Source organism: Calidris pugnax, unplaced genomic scaffold (genome assembly GCF_001431845.1).
Source record: "Calidris pugnax isolate Ruff unplaced genomic scaffold, ASM143184v1 scaffold32, whole genome shotgun sequence".
In the NCBI taxonomy this organism is placed as follows: Eukaryota; Metazoa; Chordata; class Aves; order Charadriiformes; family Scolopacidae; genus Calidris; species Calidris pugnax.
In genome coordinates this window covers 7,829,511-7,848,141 of record NW_015090783.1, presented here as the reverse complement: position 1 = coordinate 7,848,141, position 18,631 = coordinate 7,829,511, and the positions used below count along the sequence as shown (strand labels likewise).

At 38.4% G+C, this 18,631-nt stretch overlaps 1 protein-coding gene across 1 annotated transcript; it reads left to right on the top strand.

Annotated features, from left to right (window-relative positions):
* The first annotated feature begins 122 nt into the window (after positions 1 to 122).
* UPB1 (ureidopropionase, beta) lies at positions 123 to 17,663 on the top strand. The gene is made up of 10 exons (XM_014961420.1): positions 123 to 454; positions 1,170 to 1,341; positions 2,840 to 2,927; positions 3,603 to 3,697; positions 5,239 to 5,400; positions 9,519 to 9,688; positions 12,019 to 12,100; positions 12,949 to 12,991; positions 14,090 to 14,244; positions 17,392 to 17,663. The coding sequence occupies exons 1-10, from the start codon at positions 138 to 140 to the stop codon at positions 17,473 to 17,475; spliced, it is 1,368 nt and encodes a 455-aa protein (XP_014816906.1). The 5' UTR covers positions 123 to 137; the 3' UTR covers positions 17,476 to 17,663.
* The last annotated feature ends 968 nt before the right edge of the window (positions 17,664 to 18,631 follow it).

Here is an 18,631-nt window from a genome sequence, read left to right as displayed (position 1 = left end):
TTTAACCCCTTGGGGCATCTCGGGGTTAGCCACCAGGGCACAGGGTGCCCACCAGCCCTGCGACAACGAAAGGGGGACCGGCCCTACTACTGCTACCGCCTTCACACCGGGGCTGGGAGCCCAAACCCCTCCGTGCCATGGCGGAGACCCTTCACGGCCCGGGAGGTGAGCTGGGGCTGTGTGCCCCGGCCGCCATGGCGCAGCCCCTCGGCGGCGCCCGCCAAAACCCCTCTGAGGAGAAAGGGGCGTGGCCCGGCGGGGGCCGCCCCGGGGGGGTAAAGTTCGCCGGGGGGCGCGTGCGCCCGTCTAACGGTCAGCGCGTGCCCAACTGTCGCCTCGTCCCCTGGCGCGCCATGGCGGATGGGCTGGAGTCGGTGGAGGCGTGCTTGGAGCAGCACATCCCGCCCGAGGACCTCGCCGAGGTGAAGCGGATCCTCTACGGGGGCGAGGCAAGGTGCGCTGCCGGGGACGGGCTGCCCTCCCTCCGCCGTCCCGTCTCCCTCCTCCCTCCCCCTCGGGCTCCGCGGGGATGCCCGGCCCGGGAGTTGAGGGGGAAGGAGTCGGTTTGAGGAGGGGTGCGCGGGATACAGGGCTGGTCTGAAAGGAAAAAGCAGGGTTGGTGCTGTGGCGCTGCGGTGAGGTCAGGCTGTGGTGAGATAACCGGCGTAGTTTGGAGGTAATCCAAGTTTGGGGAGCAGGGCGGGAAGAGAGGTCGTTTGAGAAGGTGGCTGACTGGAATTAAAGACCTGAGGGGGATAATTTTGAGGGCGGGCTGGGGAGGTTGTGGCTTCGGGGTGAGGGAGCTGGAAAAGTGGGGATCTGACATGAGTTAAAATATGTTGGAGGGAAAGTGTTTTATAATCTGGGGGTGGCAGATGAAGGTTTGTACATGTGTGCGCCTCGATTTCCATAGCAAGGAAATAGGGTCTGGAAATCACAGTTATAGGGGAGGACACTGGGAGTTTGCTGCCATGGAAGAGAGCAGTGAGATGTGCGTGACCTGACTGCTGTCTGACTGTTGCCTTGTCTGATAGTTGCATATGGGGCATGGGAGGTAGGGTGTCTGTGCAGGGGTAGGCAGTATTTAAGATCCTTTTGATCTGTTGCATGTAGAGCAGAAGAGGAGACCGACTCATCTTGAAATGTTTTTTGTTCCCTGTTCAATCCAGAAAACTTAATTTGCCGTCTGCTGCTCTATCAGCAGCTCAGGAAAGAGAATTTGAGCTGCAGGGCTATGGATTTGAAGCCGCTTCAGAGCAATTGAGAAGGCCACGTATTGTTCGAGTAGGACTGGTACAAAATAAAATTCCACTTCCCACAGACACCTCCGTGGCATCCCAGGTACACAAACTGGGATCTGGGCCATTTGTGTGTAACTCCTATTCTACTGGATTGAGAAATAACATGTCTCAGTCGCTGATGTCAGAAACTCTAGGGTGAAATCTGATTGTCTGGCAATATAGGACCCATCACTATCTTAATACAGCATACTGTAAGAAATTAAGAGTGACACATTCAGTTTTATGTTTCTCAGAAATGTCCCTTGTGTTTACCTGTGAATTGCCCAACCTGTTTGCAGTTTTTTCCAAAGCTAAATATTTGGTCACTGTTTTTGTACATGAAAATCCTTTGCCTCTAAAATGGAACAGAAAATCATTTGCCTAAAATCAAAAGAGATGGCAACCCATGGGAACCACAGGTGCAGTTCTTGTTTTAATTGAGCAATGTTCCATTATTGAAAAATCCATTAGAGTAAACACAGATTAATAAAGCTGTGTTCATTATTCTTTGTACAGCAGTAAACTAAATCTTATTACAAGGTGACCATCATATCCTGGTATCTTGGACACAAAAGCACTGAGGTGACATATATAGAAATAGCCTTCTAAAAGTAGCTTTAAAAAAATAAAAGAAAATAACACATTTATAAAATCCCCTGGAGTAGTAATTTTCTACAGTAACGGGACAGAACATTTCTGAGGTAATTTGTTTTGGAAAGATTACCTGTCACAGATGCAAGTAATTAATTCAGTATTTGGATGAAGTTTGTGCATTCTTTGTAGCATCTGTTAAAAAGACTGCTAGTTATGTTAATTATTTTACCTTATAAATAAATAGTTAACTATTTCTGTAAATCAATGTACGATTGTTGAGTGCCTAGGTCACTGTTGAACCTGAAAGTATCAATGCAAAATGCTACACCTATGCTTAGCTTCAATTAGAATACTCAAGTAGTACTTTGAAATAATGTTTTTTGACTAATTAATAAGTGCTTTGATGTTTTTTCTTGGCAATTATCCAGTTAGCTGATTGGACAAAGTGATTTTGAAAATAGTTTGGAGTTAATAATTTCTGTAGAGTGTCCAGGATCCACACGTGAGCAGGATTCGGTGACAACCAAGGAAATGGACTGTCCTTGCCTCATATGTTAAGATTCTGAGTACTTGACTTTGAATTCACATTTACTTAACGGTGTTCTGTAGGTTGTTTACAATGAGCAGCAAAATTATAATTTTTGCTGATTCTGTTAAGAATTTTAGCTATTTGCAAGTCAGTCCGCAATGAGTTGCCATATATTTAAATGCTGTAACCATGGAATTAGAATTCCATTGGAATGCTTTCTCTATTTTCAGCATCTAAATGCTTTTAAAAATCTGTATCTCTTTCTATTATCAGTGCTCAGGAATGATAAGTTCTTGAGTTATTCTCCCTGAAAGCAATGGGACTAAGTATAGAACAAGATAAATTTAATGTGAACAAGCTTGTAAAACCAGGCTATTAATATACAAATGAGTTGAACATACAGCATTTTTTATAGTGTGACACTTCTTGCAATCAGGTGGCTGCCCTGCACAGACGGATTGAGGAGATTGTGGAAGTAGCTGCAATGTGTGGGGTCAACATAGTTTGTTTCCAGGAGGCTTGGAGTGAGTATTTTCTGTTATTCCTTCTAGGTCAAGTTCCTTTTATTTTAACAAGTATCCTGTACTAGAAGTATGTCTTGTAAGTAAACAGCAGAGGTCTTCCAAGATACAGCAGCTGACTTTACTGATTTGCTTTCTAAAGGAAAAAACAAAGAGTCTTAGCAGAACTGTATGGAAGGTGTACGTGACGTCTGTTATATTGAAGTGTGTGCTGCAACAGTGACATTTGTAGGCGTGGGCTTTCTTCATGTAATCATTCCCTCATTATTTTTCTTCCAGAACTTCAGATTTTCTTTTCTAGACAGATACGAAAATCGAAAAAAACCTAGTTTTAATTAAGATGGAGTCTTTAAGGCTTAAGAGAGGCAAAAGCCAAAATGAAGGCCTGAGTTGTGAAAGCAGGTTATTCACAGAAAGTGTATGCCACTGGCTGAAGGGTATTTTGTACTTTAACTTCCCATAAGACTTCACTAAGTGCAATCTTTCTTTTCTACTTTGCTCTGTGTGGGTCCAAAACTCCTTACCCTTGCTAAAAATAGATCTAAATAGCATTTACCTTTAAACCAGGAAAATAGTTTCTTAAGTGTTCAATTTTTTATCTGTATTTATGCATACAGTGTGTTTTTCTTATGACATGAACTTTTTTTAAAAGTTTTGTCTTGCATGGGTGTTTTCTAGCCATGCCCTTTGCTTTTTGCACAAGAGAGAAGCTTCCTTGGACTGAGTTTGCTGAATCAGCAGAGGATGGGCCAACAACAAAATTCTGTCAAGAGGTAAAAAAACAGTCAAGCAAAAAAAACCTCAAAAAAATCCAGCCTCCAGCCCATGACTGCCACTGATTAGCATGAATTTCTTCTTTATGTACTGTCTTGTACCACTGAGAAAACTGAAATAATCAAAAATAAATTTTCACCTTACTTGACAAATACTATGATAGTGAGTAAATTAGAAATGGACAACAGCAACTGTGCTCAATATTTATTTTTTAAACTATTTTGCATTTATAGACTGCTTTGTACCATGGAAGCCAAATGAAACTCCCCATTTAACTATTCCTGAATTTTACAAGGGAGGAACAATTCTTCATACAAATATTTTTTTAAATTTCCATTTAAAAGGTGTTCCCTTGGTTATTAAACAATGCTTGTATGAAGGTGAAGAACAGCTAGCCTTTTCTTAACAGGGAACACTTTCACATAAATCTTTTGCATCTCCCTGTGAAATGGCACAAAATATAGGGGACTTTTTGTGGATGCAATGGGATATGTTATTGTCTGACTCTTACTTTTCCAGAGACTGTTGATTGCAAGGGTGTTGATTATGGAGTTTATTTTTTTTCTAACAACTTTTTTTAATAAGGAATTTCTATTATTTTCTTTTACAAGTGATTGAAACAACAAAAGACTGTTTTGACGTCAAATTTACCCAGCTAATGAACTGTTGATTGCAAGGGTGTTGATTATGGAGGGGTTTTTTTTCTAACAACTTTTTTTTAAATAAGGAATTTCAATTATTTTCTTTTACAAGTGATTAAAACAACACAAGACTGTTTTGATGTCAAATTTACCCAGCTAATCGCTGACCTATTAAGCTTTTGTAGACAGCATAATATCTTTAGTCTGATTTAGGGCAGGTGTGTGTTGCTTCTCACTATGGAATTAATGACACTATGGAAATTTGGAGACATAAAAGGAAGAGAAGTGATTTGAGGGAAAAGACAATGTGCTAGTAAGCTGGCACTCAGAAATTGCTGTATTTCTCACACCGATATTATTTAATATTTACAGTTAACATGTAATGCTATTTTCCTTCTTTTTTTTAAATACATAGCCATGGTGTCTTTCATTTTGATATACTATTTGTGGTATACCAGAATGAAAGAATGGGATGAGATCTGTCTCCTCTTATACCTGTGAATAGATGGAGGTGGGCTTTGTGGTTTGACCATTGCTGCTAGGATGCTTATACCAGAATGAAAGAATGGGATGAGATCTATCTCCTCTTATACCTGTGAATAGGTGGAGGTGGCCTTTGTGGTTTGACCATTGCTGTTAGGATGCTTTTTTCCTGTTGCTACCTTGCATTTCTAGTTGAAGGATTCAGTTGGAAAGCTCTCTGTGATGTATCCATCTTTGATGAAGAAACTGGTGATGTGGGCATGGCAGTGGGCATTAACTATTGATAACAGGCAGAGTAATGTTCCAGCTGAAAACTTTTTTTTTTTAATCCTTTTTTATGACCGAAAATGACAATAATTACTGCAGGCTTGTAGTATAATAAAGATATAATAAAAGAATTGTGTTTGTTTGTATAGCTGGCAAGGAAATACAATATGGTTGTGGTATCTCCAATCCTGGAGCGAGATGAAATACATGGGGGAACTCTCTGGAATGCTGCAGTGGTCATTTCTAATTCTGGAGCTGTCCTTGGCAAAAGTAGGAAAAATCACATTCCAAGGGTTGGAGACTTCAATGAGGTAAGATGCAGCATTGTGATTATCAACCTAGTCTTACTTTGCAGCTCTTGTTTGTGTCAGCATCTGTTGTATCAGAGTCATGATGGCAGGAAATGTAATATGTTTCTAGAAAATGTGGTTCATTAAGTGTCAAATCAGTTTTTCTCTGGTGAAATTACAGTAAGCTAATTTATCAAGAATAGAGTGATGACTCTTAAAGCACAAATAACATTGAGTCTTTGTCATATTCTCTTCCTTTGCTTGATTGAAACCACAGAAGTATTAAAATTCTGTAAGTCCCAGCTTTGCTATATTAGTTGTGCATTATTGGCTTAGATATTTTATGCATGTGTGCATGTTGAACTTCTTTTAATTTGGAAGGCAACTGTTTCACTGGTCAGGTGTGATCATTATTTATGGTCTTGATCTCTGTTTCTCTATGAAGTTGTCATCAAAATCACAGTTCTTTTGCTGATGTTTCTTTGAGCAGAATCCCTTAATTCATTACGTTTCTGAGTAAATAGCTGGTTGATGGCATCCTCTGTTTATTAATCACATTATTTCCACTGAAGCCCCCAGCAGTTTTCAGGCTGTCCTCCAGAATCAGCTTCAGAGACTGAACTGGTAGTAAAGGCAATGTCAGAAGAAAACTGGTAGATCTGAAATGTGTTTATCCATCCATAGAATTATCACAAGGAGAATGATCAGGATTAAAAATTAACCTATGTCTAAAAATACCTTGTCTTACCTAACTAAATCTCTCCTTGTCAGCTAAAGTGAGTAATTAACAGAGACATTTCTTCTAAGCCCTGCAGTTGCTTTTGTTCCCTGTTTGAATGCTCCAATCACTAAACTGAGGCTTCAGAATCCAAACTGCTTTTTTAGTAATTTTAAAATTACTAAAGTTTTTTATGTCTTGAAACTTTGTGTTCAAAACCCTCTGGAAGTTTTGACCTGGGCTTCCAGGCCTGATCAGACTGGTTTGTGTTTCTTCAGAGGAGGCTGTTAATAGGTTTCTACACAATGGGTTTCTGGCACAGGCCTGTCAGTCACCAGTGTTGACTTCTGTCTTTAATAATTATTTTGGTATTTAATGTTACCGTATTGGATCTGTCTTTTAGCTAGCAAAGCGGTAACTAACAGAATCACAGAATATTCATGGTTGAAAGGGACCTTTGAGATCATCTAACAAACCCATATAAAATATAAGCACTAATAAAAATGAATTTTGGTTACTTTCCACATTCTTTATTTGTTCTTTGTGTAATCAAACAGAAAATAAATTCCTGTTACTTGTGCTAAAATATGTCTTTCAGTGTTCCAGACAGCAGCAGATTCCGAGAAACTTCTTGTTTCTAACAATGAAACTGGAATGAAAGACACCTGAAAAAAAAGAAAATATTTTTACTTTTCAATGTGAAGTATAGTTTCATTAAGAGTTTTGCTTGATTCCTAATAGGAGTTAGTTCTTATGCTAAATGCCAGAATTACCACAGAACAATATTTGTATCTTGCAGGTATGCTATAATGATTTGACATTTCTTGCTGTATCTACCTCGTTACAGAAGTGCAAGTAGTGTTTACCCAAAACAGTGCTGTCTTTTCAGCTGGTTTTGTTAGCAGAGCATTAAGTCCATGCTTCTGAGCTGAGCAATTCTGATAGGGGAACTTTAGAAACCAGCAGGACTACAGGGAAGGATTATGCTCATCTCTGTTACTTTTATGTTGTTTTCTTTATCAACAGTTAACCCCCAAAGGAAGGGTAGAATTTGAAATTATTTTTTATGGATTGTCTCTGTAGAGCACATAGGGAAAGGGGCCTTGTTAAAATCATGCTTGTTGAATCGGTGAGAACTAAATGGAAAGGGGAAAGAGAATGGTCTGTAACCTATTCAGCCATGTGTGGGAGGGCATATAAATAAACAAAAATCAATCCTTCTTGAGACATCACAGTTTGTTGCTGTGGAGATGATTGTGACCTCTGGTAGAGAATATAGAACTAAGAATTGATGAATTCCCTGAAGCAACAGCATTTTTGTTTTTCTTCTGCTGTTGTAATAAAACTGGGAATAGAAAAAAAAAAAAAGGAAATATAGTCAATCAGCAGAATTGTTTTGAAAAAGGATTGTGTGAATGCCCACCACACGGTATGTTTTCTACAGACATGAAAGGAGATAAAATCACTGCCCAAGGGACTGTGCAAATTCATGAGACCTGATAATAAATAAGAAACATGAGATGTCAGAGATACTGGGCGTACCAAAGCTCTGGTCCTTCTTGAAATCATAAGATGATCCCCTGGTGTCCATCAAGCCACTCTCCTACACTTTGATGAGGTCCTAGTTTGTTTCCCAGCTGTAACTGTGCTTGCTTTAGGCCTGATGCGATTTTGCTTCCTTCAAGACCAACAGCAGTGGTTGTTACACTGGACAGATAGTTTCAATAACAAGGGAATTGTTTTTCAACACACCTTTCTTAGATTATAAGAGGCATGCCCCATTGAGTCAGGCTGGTGGATTATGTACCCTGCTTTTCTGTCTCTGAGATCATCACAAAAAGGTACTATTAGGGATAAGTCTGGCCGCTCTGCAGCTTTTGTACTCCCTTGATATCCACAGTCACTGTATTAGGGATATTGGATGGCATGTTCCTGTCTATTTTCTTATCCGTGGTTCTTTTATCAGTGACTTTGTCTAATCCCTTCTGAACCTGGTGATAATACCTGTTTTCACAAAGAAGCAATTTTGGAAGTGCACTGCCTGCTGCATGGAAAAAGTTACTTTGGCTGAAAGCAGGTGCAAGAGTGTAATTTCAGTCAATACCCACTACTGCTGCTGCTTTGGGATTTCTGTATGTCATGCATCTTATCCACTGCCTTTGTGATTTTGTAGATCTCATTCATAGTATCACCCTTAGCCTCCTGTCTGCAGACCGAAGAGCCTATTTAGTTGCTCCTCCTACCCAATTCCCTTTGTCGTTTCAGTTGCCTTTGCTTATTCCATCTCTCGTATATCCTTAATGAGATGGAGACACTAGAATTGCCCAGAGTACTCAAGCCATGGGCACACAGAATTCTTATAAACCAGCAAAACGATGTTTTCTGATATTATTCAATACCCTTCCTGTTGATATCTGAGATTTTCGTGGGTTTTTGACTATGACTGAGCGCTAAGCAGGCAACTGTCAGTGACTCCAGACATACCCTTGTCTTGGATCTGGGAAGAACTGTTTCTGTACGTTTCATTTAGAATATCTCCTTGAATGTTTATCTCTCTTGATAGCTGATAACAATGTCCTGTCCTTCTTCTCACTAGTGCCTTTTACGGGAACCAGTGCATTTCTAATTGTTTAGAAATGTTTGGTATGATAAGATGAAAGTTCACAGCATATGGTAAATGGGATCTTATAAGCCAACAGTTGGCTCCAGTTTCCTTAAGGAGTATTCTCTAGATTTATCCTGTGATTTTCCTGGTGGTAGTTTCAAACCTTCTGTTTGTTTAGAGCAGTAGGCATATAGGAAATTTGAACAATCAATCTTAGCTGTATACTGATACTTCCTTATAACATTCATGGAATTACTACATGTCACGACATAACAGGTGAATGTAAAGGAATCCCGTGCTTATAACATTCATGGAATTACTACATGTCATAATGTAACAGGTGAATGTAAAGGAATCCCGTGTTTTTTTGAACAGTGTTCACCATCTCTTTAATCAGAATCAAAGGATTGTCATGACTTAGGAAAATGTTCTTACATGGGGAAACTACTAAAAGAAGTCCCTAAAGTTGGGCAATTTGTGGATCCCTCTTAAGCTTCTAGATACTAATGCTAGAAGTTTCTAGCATTAATAGAAGTCTTTGTGTCAAAGTCAGATAGTGCTTATGTGTAGTTTGAGTGAAGGGAAACAGAAAGGGGCTTGAATTTGATCTCAGCAGCTTAAGAGCCACTTTTTGCTATATACCTATTAACAGTTCAGCTATGTACTAAATGATAGGTGGTGTCCTTGCTTATGGTCTAATGACTTGAAGCTGCTAATCAGAAATTGGGAAGTGTCAAAGCAATGTTGGAGATACATCTTTCCACTTTTTAAAGAAGTCTACATTTGTGGGTTTTTGTTTTATTTGTTTCTTTGTAGTCTACTTACTATATGGAAGGAAATACAGGTCACCCGGTGTTTCAGACACAGTTTGGAGCGATTGCTGTGAATATCTGCTATGGGCGCCATCACCCTCTGAACTGGCTCATGTTTAGTATCAATGGAGCAGAGATCATCTTCAACCCTTCAGCGACTATTGGAAAGCTCAGGTAAAATGCAAACTGATTTAGGCTGTTGCACACTTTCTGAGTTAACTGGAAAACCTGCCCTGCTGGGACCTCAGGGGCACTTGCTGAGGTCTTGGAACCTGAGGTATCACCTCCTTGTTTTGCCTTCATGAAAGAATCTGCATTCTTCACCATCTGGAGTTTTGGGCCACCAGTCTGCTCATAGTCACTAATTCTCTTCCAGAACTCTATTTGTACATCTGCATATCTTTTGTCTCTGAAATAGAGTTAACCAGCACGCAGCTGGTGTTCTGAAAACTTAATAAGAGTTTATTTAGATTATCTATGTAATATTTTTGCTTTATCACAGGCAGTAGTAATTTACATTCAGGCTTAGCTTGCCAGCTTGCATCGTCCACCTAGGAGGCAGTAAGTATGATAGCAAATTGCAGTTTCCGAGCCAAGCTGAAAAACCCTTTTCTCAGAAACATTTTTTTTTCTTAAACTGTTGGTAATTTTGTGATTATCAGGGCTCTTGAACCAGACTGAACCAGTGTAAACTGTTTCCCTTGAGATTAATCTTCTGCAGATTGACATTAATTGCACTCTACTGACTTGATTTCCTAAAAGAAAAACCAGGCCAGTGAGCTAAGAAAACACACTTCTTAGCTAGCTCATAATGGATTAATTTGTGGATTAGGTCTTGAATATTCTTTGTCTCTACATTATCAGCATCAGTCACGTTTCAATATAATAACCTTTGCATGTGTCATGCTTCCAAAGCGTTGTCTGACACAGATTAGAGGCATAAAATTTTCATATCCGCAGCCAGTTCAGGTGCAGAGAACCATGAATTTACAAACCTGGAGTGTAGAACTGTAGATTAGATGCAGTATGCTGTCATTGAAACTGCCTTTAATAGTTTTTGGTATAAAAGATAATTGAGGTTGAGTAATGTTGGAAAATGTCCTTTGAAAAAGAATTGAATGAATATACAATGCTTTTGGGGCATTGTCACTACTAGAATAATATTTGTGATGTTTGTCCACTTATACCCCATGAACAGTAGAGCAAACAGAGATTACCCTGTTGTCATATAGCACTTCATTGGTACTCTGGGTGCTTCAGGCTCTCCTAATTATTGGCTTTCACTTGATTGTTTTTAAGCGTATAATTTTTATTGCAGGAAGAGAACTCTTGAGGCCCAAGTGAAAACTGTCTCTGGGGTTGTTTCTTAGCTATAGCCTTTTTTTCCCCGTCTCTCTTCTGTGAAATTGTGATTTGCTGGAGCTTTTCAATAAAATCCCTTTTTCTTAGAAGAGCTGGCTGCCAGACTCAAACCAATTGAGAAATGAGGCAATAAACCAAGTCCTTTCAATCAGTCCAGTGACCATCTCTTAAGATTCTTGAGTCTGACTGGGAGATTAATGAGTCAGATGCTTGCAACCTTGTCTCGGTACTCAGAATCTGGCAGGTACATGCTGTCACAGGAGTGTACAAATTGTGTCACCTTTGTTTTGGAGCTCTTGAGTACTTACTGGCCTCCTACTAACTAATCTGATCCCTGTGTATCAAACAATCTAATAAAAAGAAGACTATTTCAGTTTGAAACATCAGTCAGAATTGAAATCTCCTTTGGAAAAGGGGTAGAGGCTTATAAAAGAGATGGAATTTTTTTATTTCTCAGTTCTTGGTTTTATGTTAATTTAGTGACTGGTGTAATAAAGAATTACTGAGAAGTTATTGGGATGCTTTTTTTAAACATGCTTTCTTTTTCATCAGCCCGCCATGGGAAAACGCCTTACTGGAAAGTGGCTATGAAAACTGGTTAAAATAACAGAAGTAGGAAATTTTGACAGAAATGAATTTTTTTCTTTTCATTTTTTATTATTCCCATAATTCATTTTTTTCATTCACTTCTGCAAAAGCTTTCTCTGAACCATTTAGGGGAAAAGGAGGCCACTTGTATCAATCTCTTACAGCTTTGCTGTGGAATGATATTTGGTATATTGAAAGTTAATGGAATATGAAAGCTTATGTGTAAATCTTTTGCATAATTTGGAGAGTAGAACTTCATACACTTTAATTGCTTTGAAAATCTTGAGATGTGTTAATTTATTTTTTTTTCTGCCATGACAAAGTCATATTTACCAGGTTGTCAGATAGAACTGTTTATACCTATATTTGAGCACAAAATAATTATAGTGCTTGGCTGTATCTGTGGGGAGATTTTGACTGTAAGAGCAAGATCAGTCCTAGCACCTAACTTTGGCTTCTTTGGTAGAAAATGTACAATCTGAGACAGTCATAATCTAAATTTAGCTCTGAAATGGACAAGTAGTGAATACCTGCTCCTCTTTTGTATATTCCAGTGAGTCACTGTGGCCAATTGAAGCAAGAAATGCTGCCATAGCTAATCACTGCTTTACATGTGCCATCAACAGGGTAGGAACGGTATGTATCTTCACTTCATTTGATTTCATAATTGTAGCATATGTTAATTTAAGGTAATGAACTGAATAGTACTGAAGTGCATAGATTCCTCCACTGTATAACTCTATATTAATATAAACACAATGGATTAGTCTTTATAATAAGATTTGAAAACGGACAGTGATAAAGAGATGGAGAGCTGCCTTGGTGCTGGCAGCCTCCTATTTGGTTGCAGCTGCTTCCTGTTCTTGAATTATTCTCTTTGTAATAGGCACCCACCCTTTTGCAAATTCTCCTAGTGTCTATGGTGAAATCAGTATTCTTTAGCCAAAATGACTGAAAATAAAATATATCCTCAAGACAGTGGGATACGATTGCTGTTGTACAGATACTACCTTTTTCTGGACACTGAGATTCTATAATGAAAAGTAGTAATTGCACAAAATAGGTCATTATTGCTTTCGGATTAGTACAAATACTCTGTGTTTTTTTTCATAAGATTCTCTGGAAAGATCTGGACTTTTTCTTGCTGTTACGTTAATAGATTTGCCTTCTTTTGTGATCCACTAAGATGTGTTTGGTAAAATGTCTCCTCTCTTGCATCATTTTTAGACTTGTGAAACTGATACGAGACATGTTCCCCAAAGTGCATGAACAACAGGCCATGATACAAAAAGATCTTGTTTTCTAGCCTATCCACCATAGAAACCAGGCCCCTCTGATGACTCCCTTTAGACAGTGCTGATAGTATGCCAGAAAAGTTCTTAATAGATTTATATAAACTTCCATACTAAATATGGTAGATTAGCAAGGATTTCTTGAATGAAATGGAATTATACTGCCACCTATGGATTCCTCTTATTTCACAGGAATACTACAAAAATGCCTTTACTTCTGGAGATGGTGGAGAAGGTACGTTCAGAAATCACGTTCAGTGTTTGCTAATAATTGTTAACTAGAAGATCTGAAGAACCAATAGTTCTCCTGCAAGTGTTTGTCTCATGACAGCTATGGCAGTTAACAACTGCCTTAATTAAGTCTGCTGTTTCGTAAGCTGGAGGGAAGCAGGACTTCCTATTAAAGGTGGTTGTACCACAGTATATGGTCACTGCAAGGTTCCATAGGACGAAGAGTTTTTTGAATCAATGCAGTGTTGTAGGACTGGAAGACAGAAATCCTATAAATTAGCCTGTGTTGTCAGTGCATGCACGGCATTTTATTTGTAGGTTTAAGATTATTAACAGTAATAGCCCTAGCCTGAACCCCTGGCCAAGTCATTTTGCCCAGTTTCACAGATTTGCTAGAATCTAAAGAAGAGAATGCTCAAAGAAGAGCATTCTCAAAGAAGAGGGTGAGATTTACTTGTATGTATTTCACTTGTATGTTGAAACACTGTAATTTGTCCTGTGATAATCTTGACAATTTCTGCCTCGGTCTGGAGCAGGCCTGAGCCTATTTTTTGCTAGTTTTGGAGTTAAATGTCTGTAGCAGCTGCCTCACAAAAGTCAGTGGTATCCATTGCTTACTACCACAACTCAGAGCTGTGCAATATGAAGGAGGATATTTTTTTTTTGTGCCTCAAATCCGAGAGTTTTCACTTCTGACTTTGTATTGAAAATTGAATGGGTGCATTTCTGTCAGCTGTTTTGGAAATGTGTGATTTGACAATTAGAATGAATTTAAATGCTAAATAAAAAATAATGAAAGCAAAGCCTTTAATTCAGAGACTTAATAATGGGAAAGCGTAATAATGCACTGTTTAAAGAGCAATGCAGTGAGTTTTTTCCTGTTAATTCAAGATATGTGAAAGCTGTAGTGTGCGTGAAAGTAGCTACAGAGCAAACTGTGGTTACCTTGGGATCATGCTGGGGCTCTTTGGGATGATATCTTGCTGAAAGCACAGTGAGTGAGCAACTACTAGAAATTGAGCCATGTTTTATGGGACACTGCATGTTAAGTTGTATATTTATTTGCAAATGACATTATATGCTTTTTAAAAATTTCTTTAAGCACATCATGACCTGGGCCATTTTTATGGCTCGAGTTACGTAGCTGCACCAGATGGCAGTAGGACCCCAGGACTCTCTCGCACTCGTGATGGACTTTTGGTGGTAGAGATGGATCTAAATCTTTGCAGGCAAGTCAGTGACAAATGGAACTTTAAGGTAAGCCTGCTTATAAGGAAACAAACTTACATGTGATATTAGAACAAGCAAGCTTTCTTAATGATCATATAATCTTAAAATAGTTAAAAGGCAGCCTTTTTTTTTTTTTTTTTTTTTTTTTTTAACAGTCCAAAGCTTAAATTGTGGGACTAATTTAAAAAGACATTCTGGAGGCCAAAGACATAAATGGATTCAGAAAAAGAATAGCCAGATTCAGAGAAACTAGGCCAATAGCTTTTAAATAAAAACTTAGACTTTGGTCCTTAAGTGTAGATTGCTAGGAGCTCCAAGAACTGCTTGGGGATGAGCCTGCTTATAAGGAAACAAACTTACATGTGATATTAGAACAAGCAAGCTTTCTTAATGATCATATAATCTTAAAATAGTTAAAAGGCAGCCTTTTTTTTTTTTTTTTTTTTTTTTTTTAACAGTCCAAAGCTTAAATTGTGGGACTAATTTAAAAAGACATTCTGGAGGCCAAAGACATAAATGGATTCAGAAAAAGAATAGCCAGATTCAGAGAAACTAGGCCAATAGCTTTTAAATAAAAACTTAGACTTTGGTCCTTAAGTGTAGATTGCTAGGAGCTCCAAGAACTGCTTGGGGATGTGTGTGTGGTTTCCTTATGCAAGGTATGTAGGCATTTGCCACTGAGCTGAGACAGGCCTTTGATCTGACCTAATATCATAATTCTTTATATTCTTACAGCCTTACTTGTCAGTTTTGGTGAAATACAATGAAAACCCAAAACCACAAGAATCTTTAAGCTTCTGAGAACTTTCTGGGTGCAAACTTCTTGCAGTGTTAGCTCCCTGAATTTGTGGACATGTTGAAGCCACAGAGAGAGCTGTGTATATTCATCTCTGAAGCATCCTAACCCACTTTTGAATCAATCTAAATCAGATTAAGAGAACTGCATGTTTCTTCATGTGGCTTTAGCAAACTTATTTATTACGATTTTTTTTTTGCATTCTGAGATAAAGCTAATCTGGATCATCTTTTCTGTGGGTAAAATTTTGATTTATTTTGTCCAGCAGCAGTGCTGGTTTAAGAAATGGCCACCTCAGCACTGCAGCTTGCTAACCCTTCAGTTGTGCCAGTACAAGCTGTGGGGTGCTCTATTGCATACAGGCTCAGTGGAGTGACCAGATTTTTTTCTATTTTTTATTTTTTCTTAAACAAACCACACTCTAGTTTCTTCTTTTAATCTGATCAAGTTTACAGCAGGCCCCACAGATATTCTGTTGAAACAACAAAGATGGCAAGCAAAAGGAGGAAGGAGACAGTAACTTCTTAAATAGGCTTTGTTGATGAAGAAAACCTCTTGCTTGCTTCTGTGGAAATAGGTCTTTTGTTCTAGTCTTCAGTACTGCTAGAGACTAGAATGTTTTCATATCCACTTTTAAGATCAGCATGATCTGAATCCTGACAAAGTAGAATAGAACTCCTGGTTAGACCATCACAATATATGTAGGTTCTTCAGTGATAAACTAGTATTTAAAATAAGGAAACATTTCCAAGGAGTGTTGGTTTTTGCACATAATGTTGCTGAGAGCCAACGTTTATTTTATAGAGCTGGTTTATTTGGAACCACCCTGTGCATTACAGTATAGTGCAATATATAATGTGTTTTCTTTCAATTTGATGTAAAAATACAAATATTCTGTGGATTTGAAATGCTGAATAAAGTTTTTAGTTAAAACATAGTCATTTCTTAGCTACAGCTGAATTTTGGTCATGCTGCCAATCCATACATAGGGACTAGAAACAAAAAGTAATTTCAGGTCATCCTCTGGACAGAATTGCACTTGTTATTTTACAGATGCGTGTGATAGGTGTATGGTTGTTGACATGGTGGAATTAAATTGTGCTGAGAGATTCCCATTTTTTTTAAGTCAGGCAGGCCTTTAGTTTTGTTTTGCCACCAAAATCTCAGGCCCTTATTGCAGAGGTTTAGTGTGTCCGGAAGCACATGGAGCATTGCGTATGACAGCTTAGTAGGGGTATATGAACAAAAGCAATTGTATTGATTAGAAAAAACAAACAGTAAAAGCAAAACACTGGCCTTTAGTCGTTTTGTATAGAATTGCTTATTATTTGTTTCAAGTCTTGTGCTCTCCACACCTTAGTTTTATTTTGGTGGTGTGGATTGCTATTGTTGGTCTTTTGGCACATAAGGCACAGCTGTGGCTTTTGTTTGTAAGACAGGGGATATCTGTTTCCTTTTCCTCTCATTTGTGGCCAAGACAGAGGTATTTTTTGATGTAAGGGGGATGAGGAAGTATGAAGTCATCATTTGTCCACTGCAGAAAACCCTTGATAGCAAGTAGGAACCTATTTAATCTCCTCTGGTATCTGCAATTTCCATTCAATGATGCCTGAAAGGGACATTAAATAGAAAGTCTTTGCTAAATTTACAGCAGCAAAATAGTTAAACAAATTGTCCTCATTAGACTCTGGCAAGAAGGAAGTAGTTTGCCCCTCTGAGAGCCAGTGTTGTAGGCTGTTGGCTTCAGAGGAGGATAGTGCACTATGTAAAGTGCTGTATTTCCGCCTCCCAGCTACTGTATCACGCAAAGCAGTGATAGTATTTTATAACATTAATAGATAAGAGCAATGCAAATACCTTCAGTGGCACATATGCAAACTTATTGCTGGCAGCAGGGTTCATCAGTTGTCAAGGACACATTATGAAAACATAATTACAGATACACTCTTTGTCTTCATTTACATAACTTACTTAAATGTGGATATTGTTGATGCATAAGAAAGAGAGTCCACTTTTCACATTCAACTTTCAGCTATCCGGGATAACAAAAAAATCCCCCAGGATAGCCTTAAGTAATTACTCAGCAGACATGAATGTCAATGAAGGAGAGCTGCAAAGCAGAAAGATGTTAAAGTTTTACTTTTTAGAGTGGAAATGCACTTCTCTTTTGGGTTAGAAGTACAGTTTTAGGTAACACAGAACAAGTTCTTTTATAAAAGTATATCAGTTTATACTGAGGCACTGGAGGTCTTGCATTTGAGTGGATTATGATTTTACTGTTTGGGGCAATTAAATAGTATGTCATCATAAAAAAACGGTGAACATAAGTACTTTCATATCTCACTAAAAGAACTGAAGCTTTGATTTTTCTTTTCCAGATGACCGGTAGATACGAAATGTATGCAGAGAGACTCACTGAAGCAGTCCAGCCTTATTTTGTACCCAATATAATCAAAGAGTAAGAGACAGCATCTCATTACAGTCAACTGTTATGTAGCAAATTAAAAGGTACTGTTGGATGATAGCTTTACTTGGATCACAAGTTCTTGTTTTAATGTTGTCGTTTTAGTGTTGTCGTTTTAATTTCCTGTAACCAACTTTTAAGTAATAGCATTCAAAACTGTGTTAAGTAAAATAATTGAAAAATGGCTTCTTGGTTGGTTTGTTTGGTCTTTTTTGTCATTTACACTAATGAGTCCAAACTTCTGTTCTTTACTAGAAATATATTCAGTAGGAATACATTGATATAAAACAAAGGTGAAATTTATTCAGTACTGTGTGCTGTGATATAGCTTGGTGGAGATGAGGAGTTCAGAGGACATAAAAGTTCATGCGTAGGCTTTGCCTTGTGTGTCTATTTACTTCTGCTTTCCAGACTTTACCCTCTACTCAAATGCATAATTTAGGGGGAAAGGAGACATAAATTGTTTTCATCTCTTTTTTTTTTTAATTATGAACTATTTGATGCAGTTCTGTTAGAGATAAGGAATGTCCCAGACATGTTGTTTGAAGATCTGTGGGTACTGTAAAGCAAGACCACTGGTTCTTTGTGTTTCCCTTCACACTAAGTATTACAACCACAGTTGGACCCGTGTCTTTGGACACCTTAAGGTGCAAAAGTAATGCTGCAGACAGATGGTTTTAGTGCGTTCAGAAGTTCAGTGCTGTGTTTTGGGGCAAAATAGAAACACTGGCTGAAGCACGAGCAAGGCTGGTGCAGTCGCCTTACACTGTGAACAGAAAGCCACGGAGATGCTATTTGGGATCAGGATGGGTAATGAAAACTGCTTCCCTGGAGCTGATTCCAGTAGGATACTTGGTGGTTGCGGAGTACACAGAACAGCTGTTGCACATACATAATAACAATACATTTGCTATTCTCAGATAATGGTGTACATTGAATTTTGTTTTGTATGATTCAGGTGAGGCAGCGTGTGTTCAGGAAATGCAGAATGAATACAGACTGGCAACTATGAATTTATAGTTGAAATATTTAAACTCTTTTTTTTCAAATTAAAATTTCAGCTGTGCCATTTTGATTTAAGTATATAACACATCCTCTAAAGATTTTTCCAGCATTTTTCATACTAAGCTAGTCAATAAATGCACTTGCTACAT

Coding starts and splice junctions, on each gene's coding strand:
- UPB1 (XM_014961420.1), top strand. CDS start 138: ATGGCGGAGACCCTTCACGGCCCGGGAGGTGAGCTGGGGCTGTGTGCC. Junction 455..1,169: donor CTCTACGGGGGCGAGGCAAG/GTGCGCTGCCGG, acceptor TGTTCAATCCAG/AAAACTTAATTTGCCGTCTG. Junction 5,401..9,518: donor GGGTTGGAGACTTCAATGAG/GTAAGATGCAGC, acceptor GTTTCTTTGTAG/TCTACTTACTATATGGAAGG.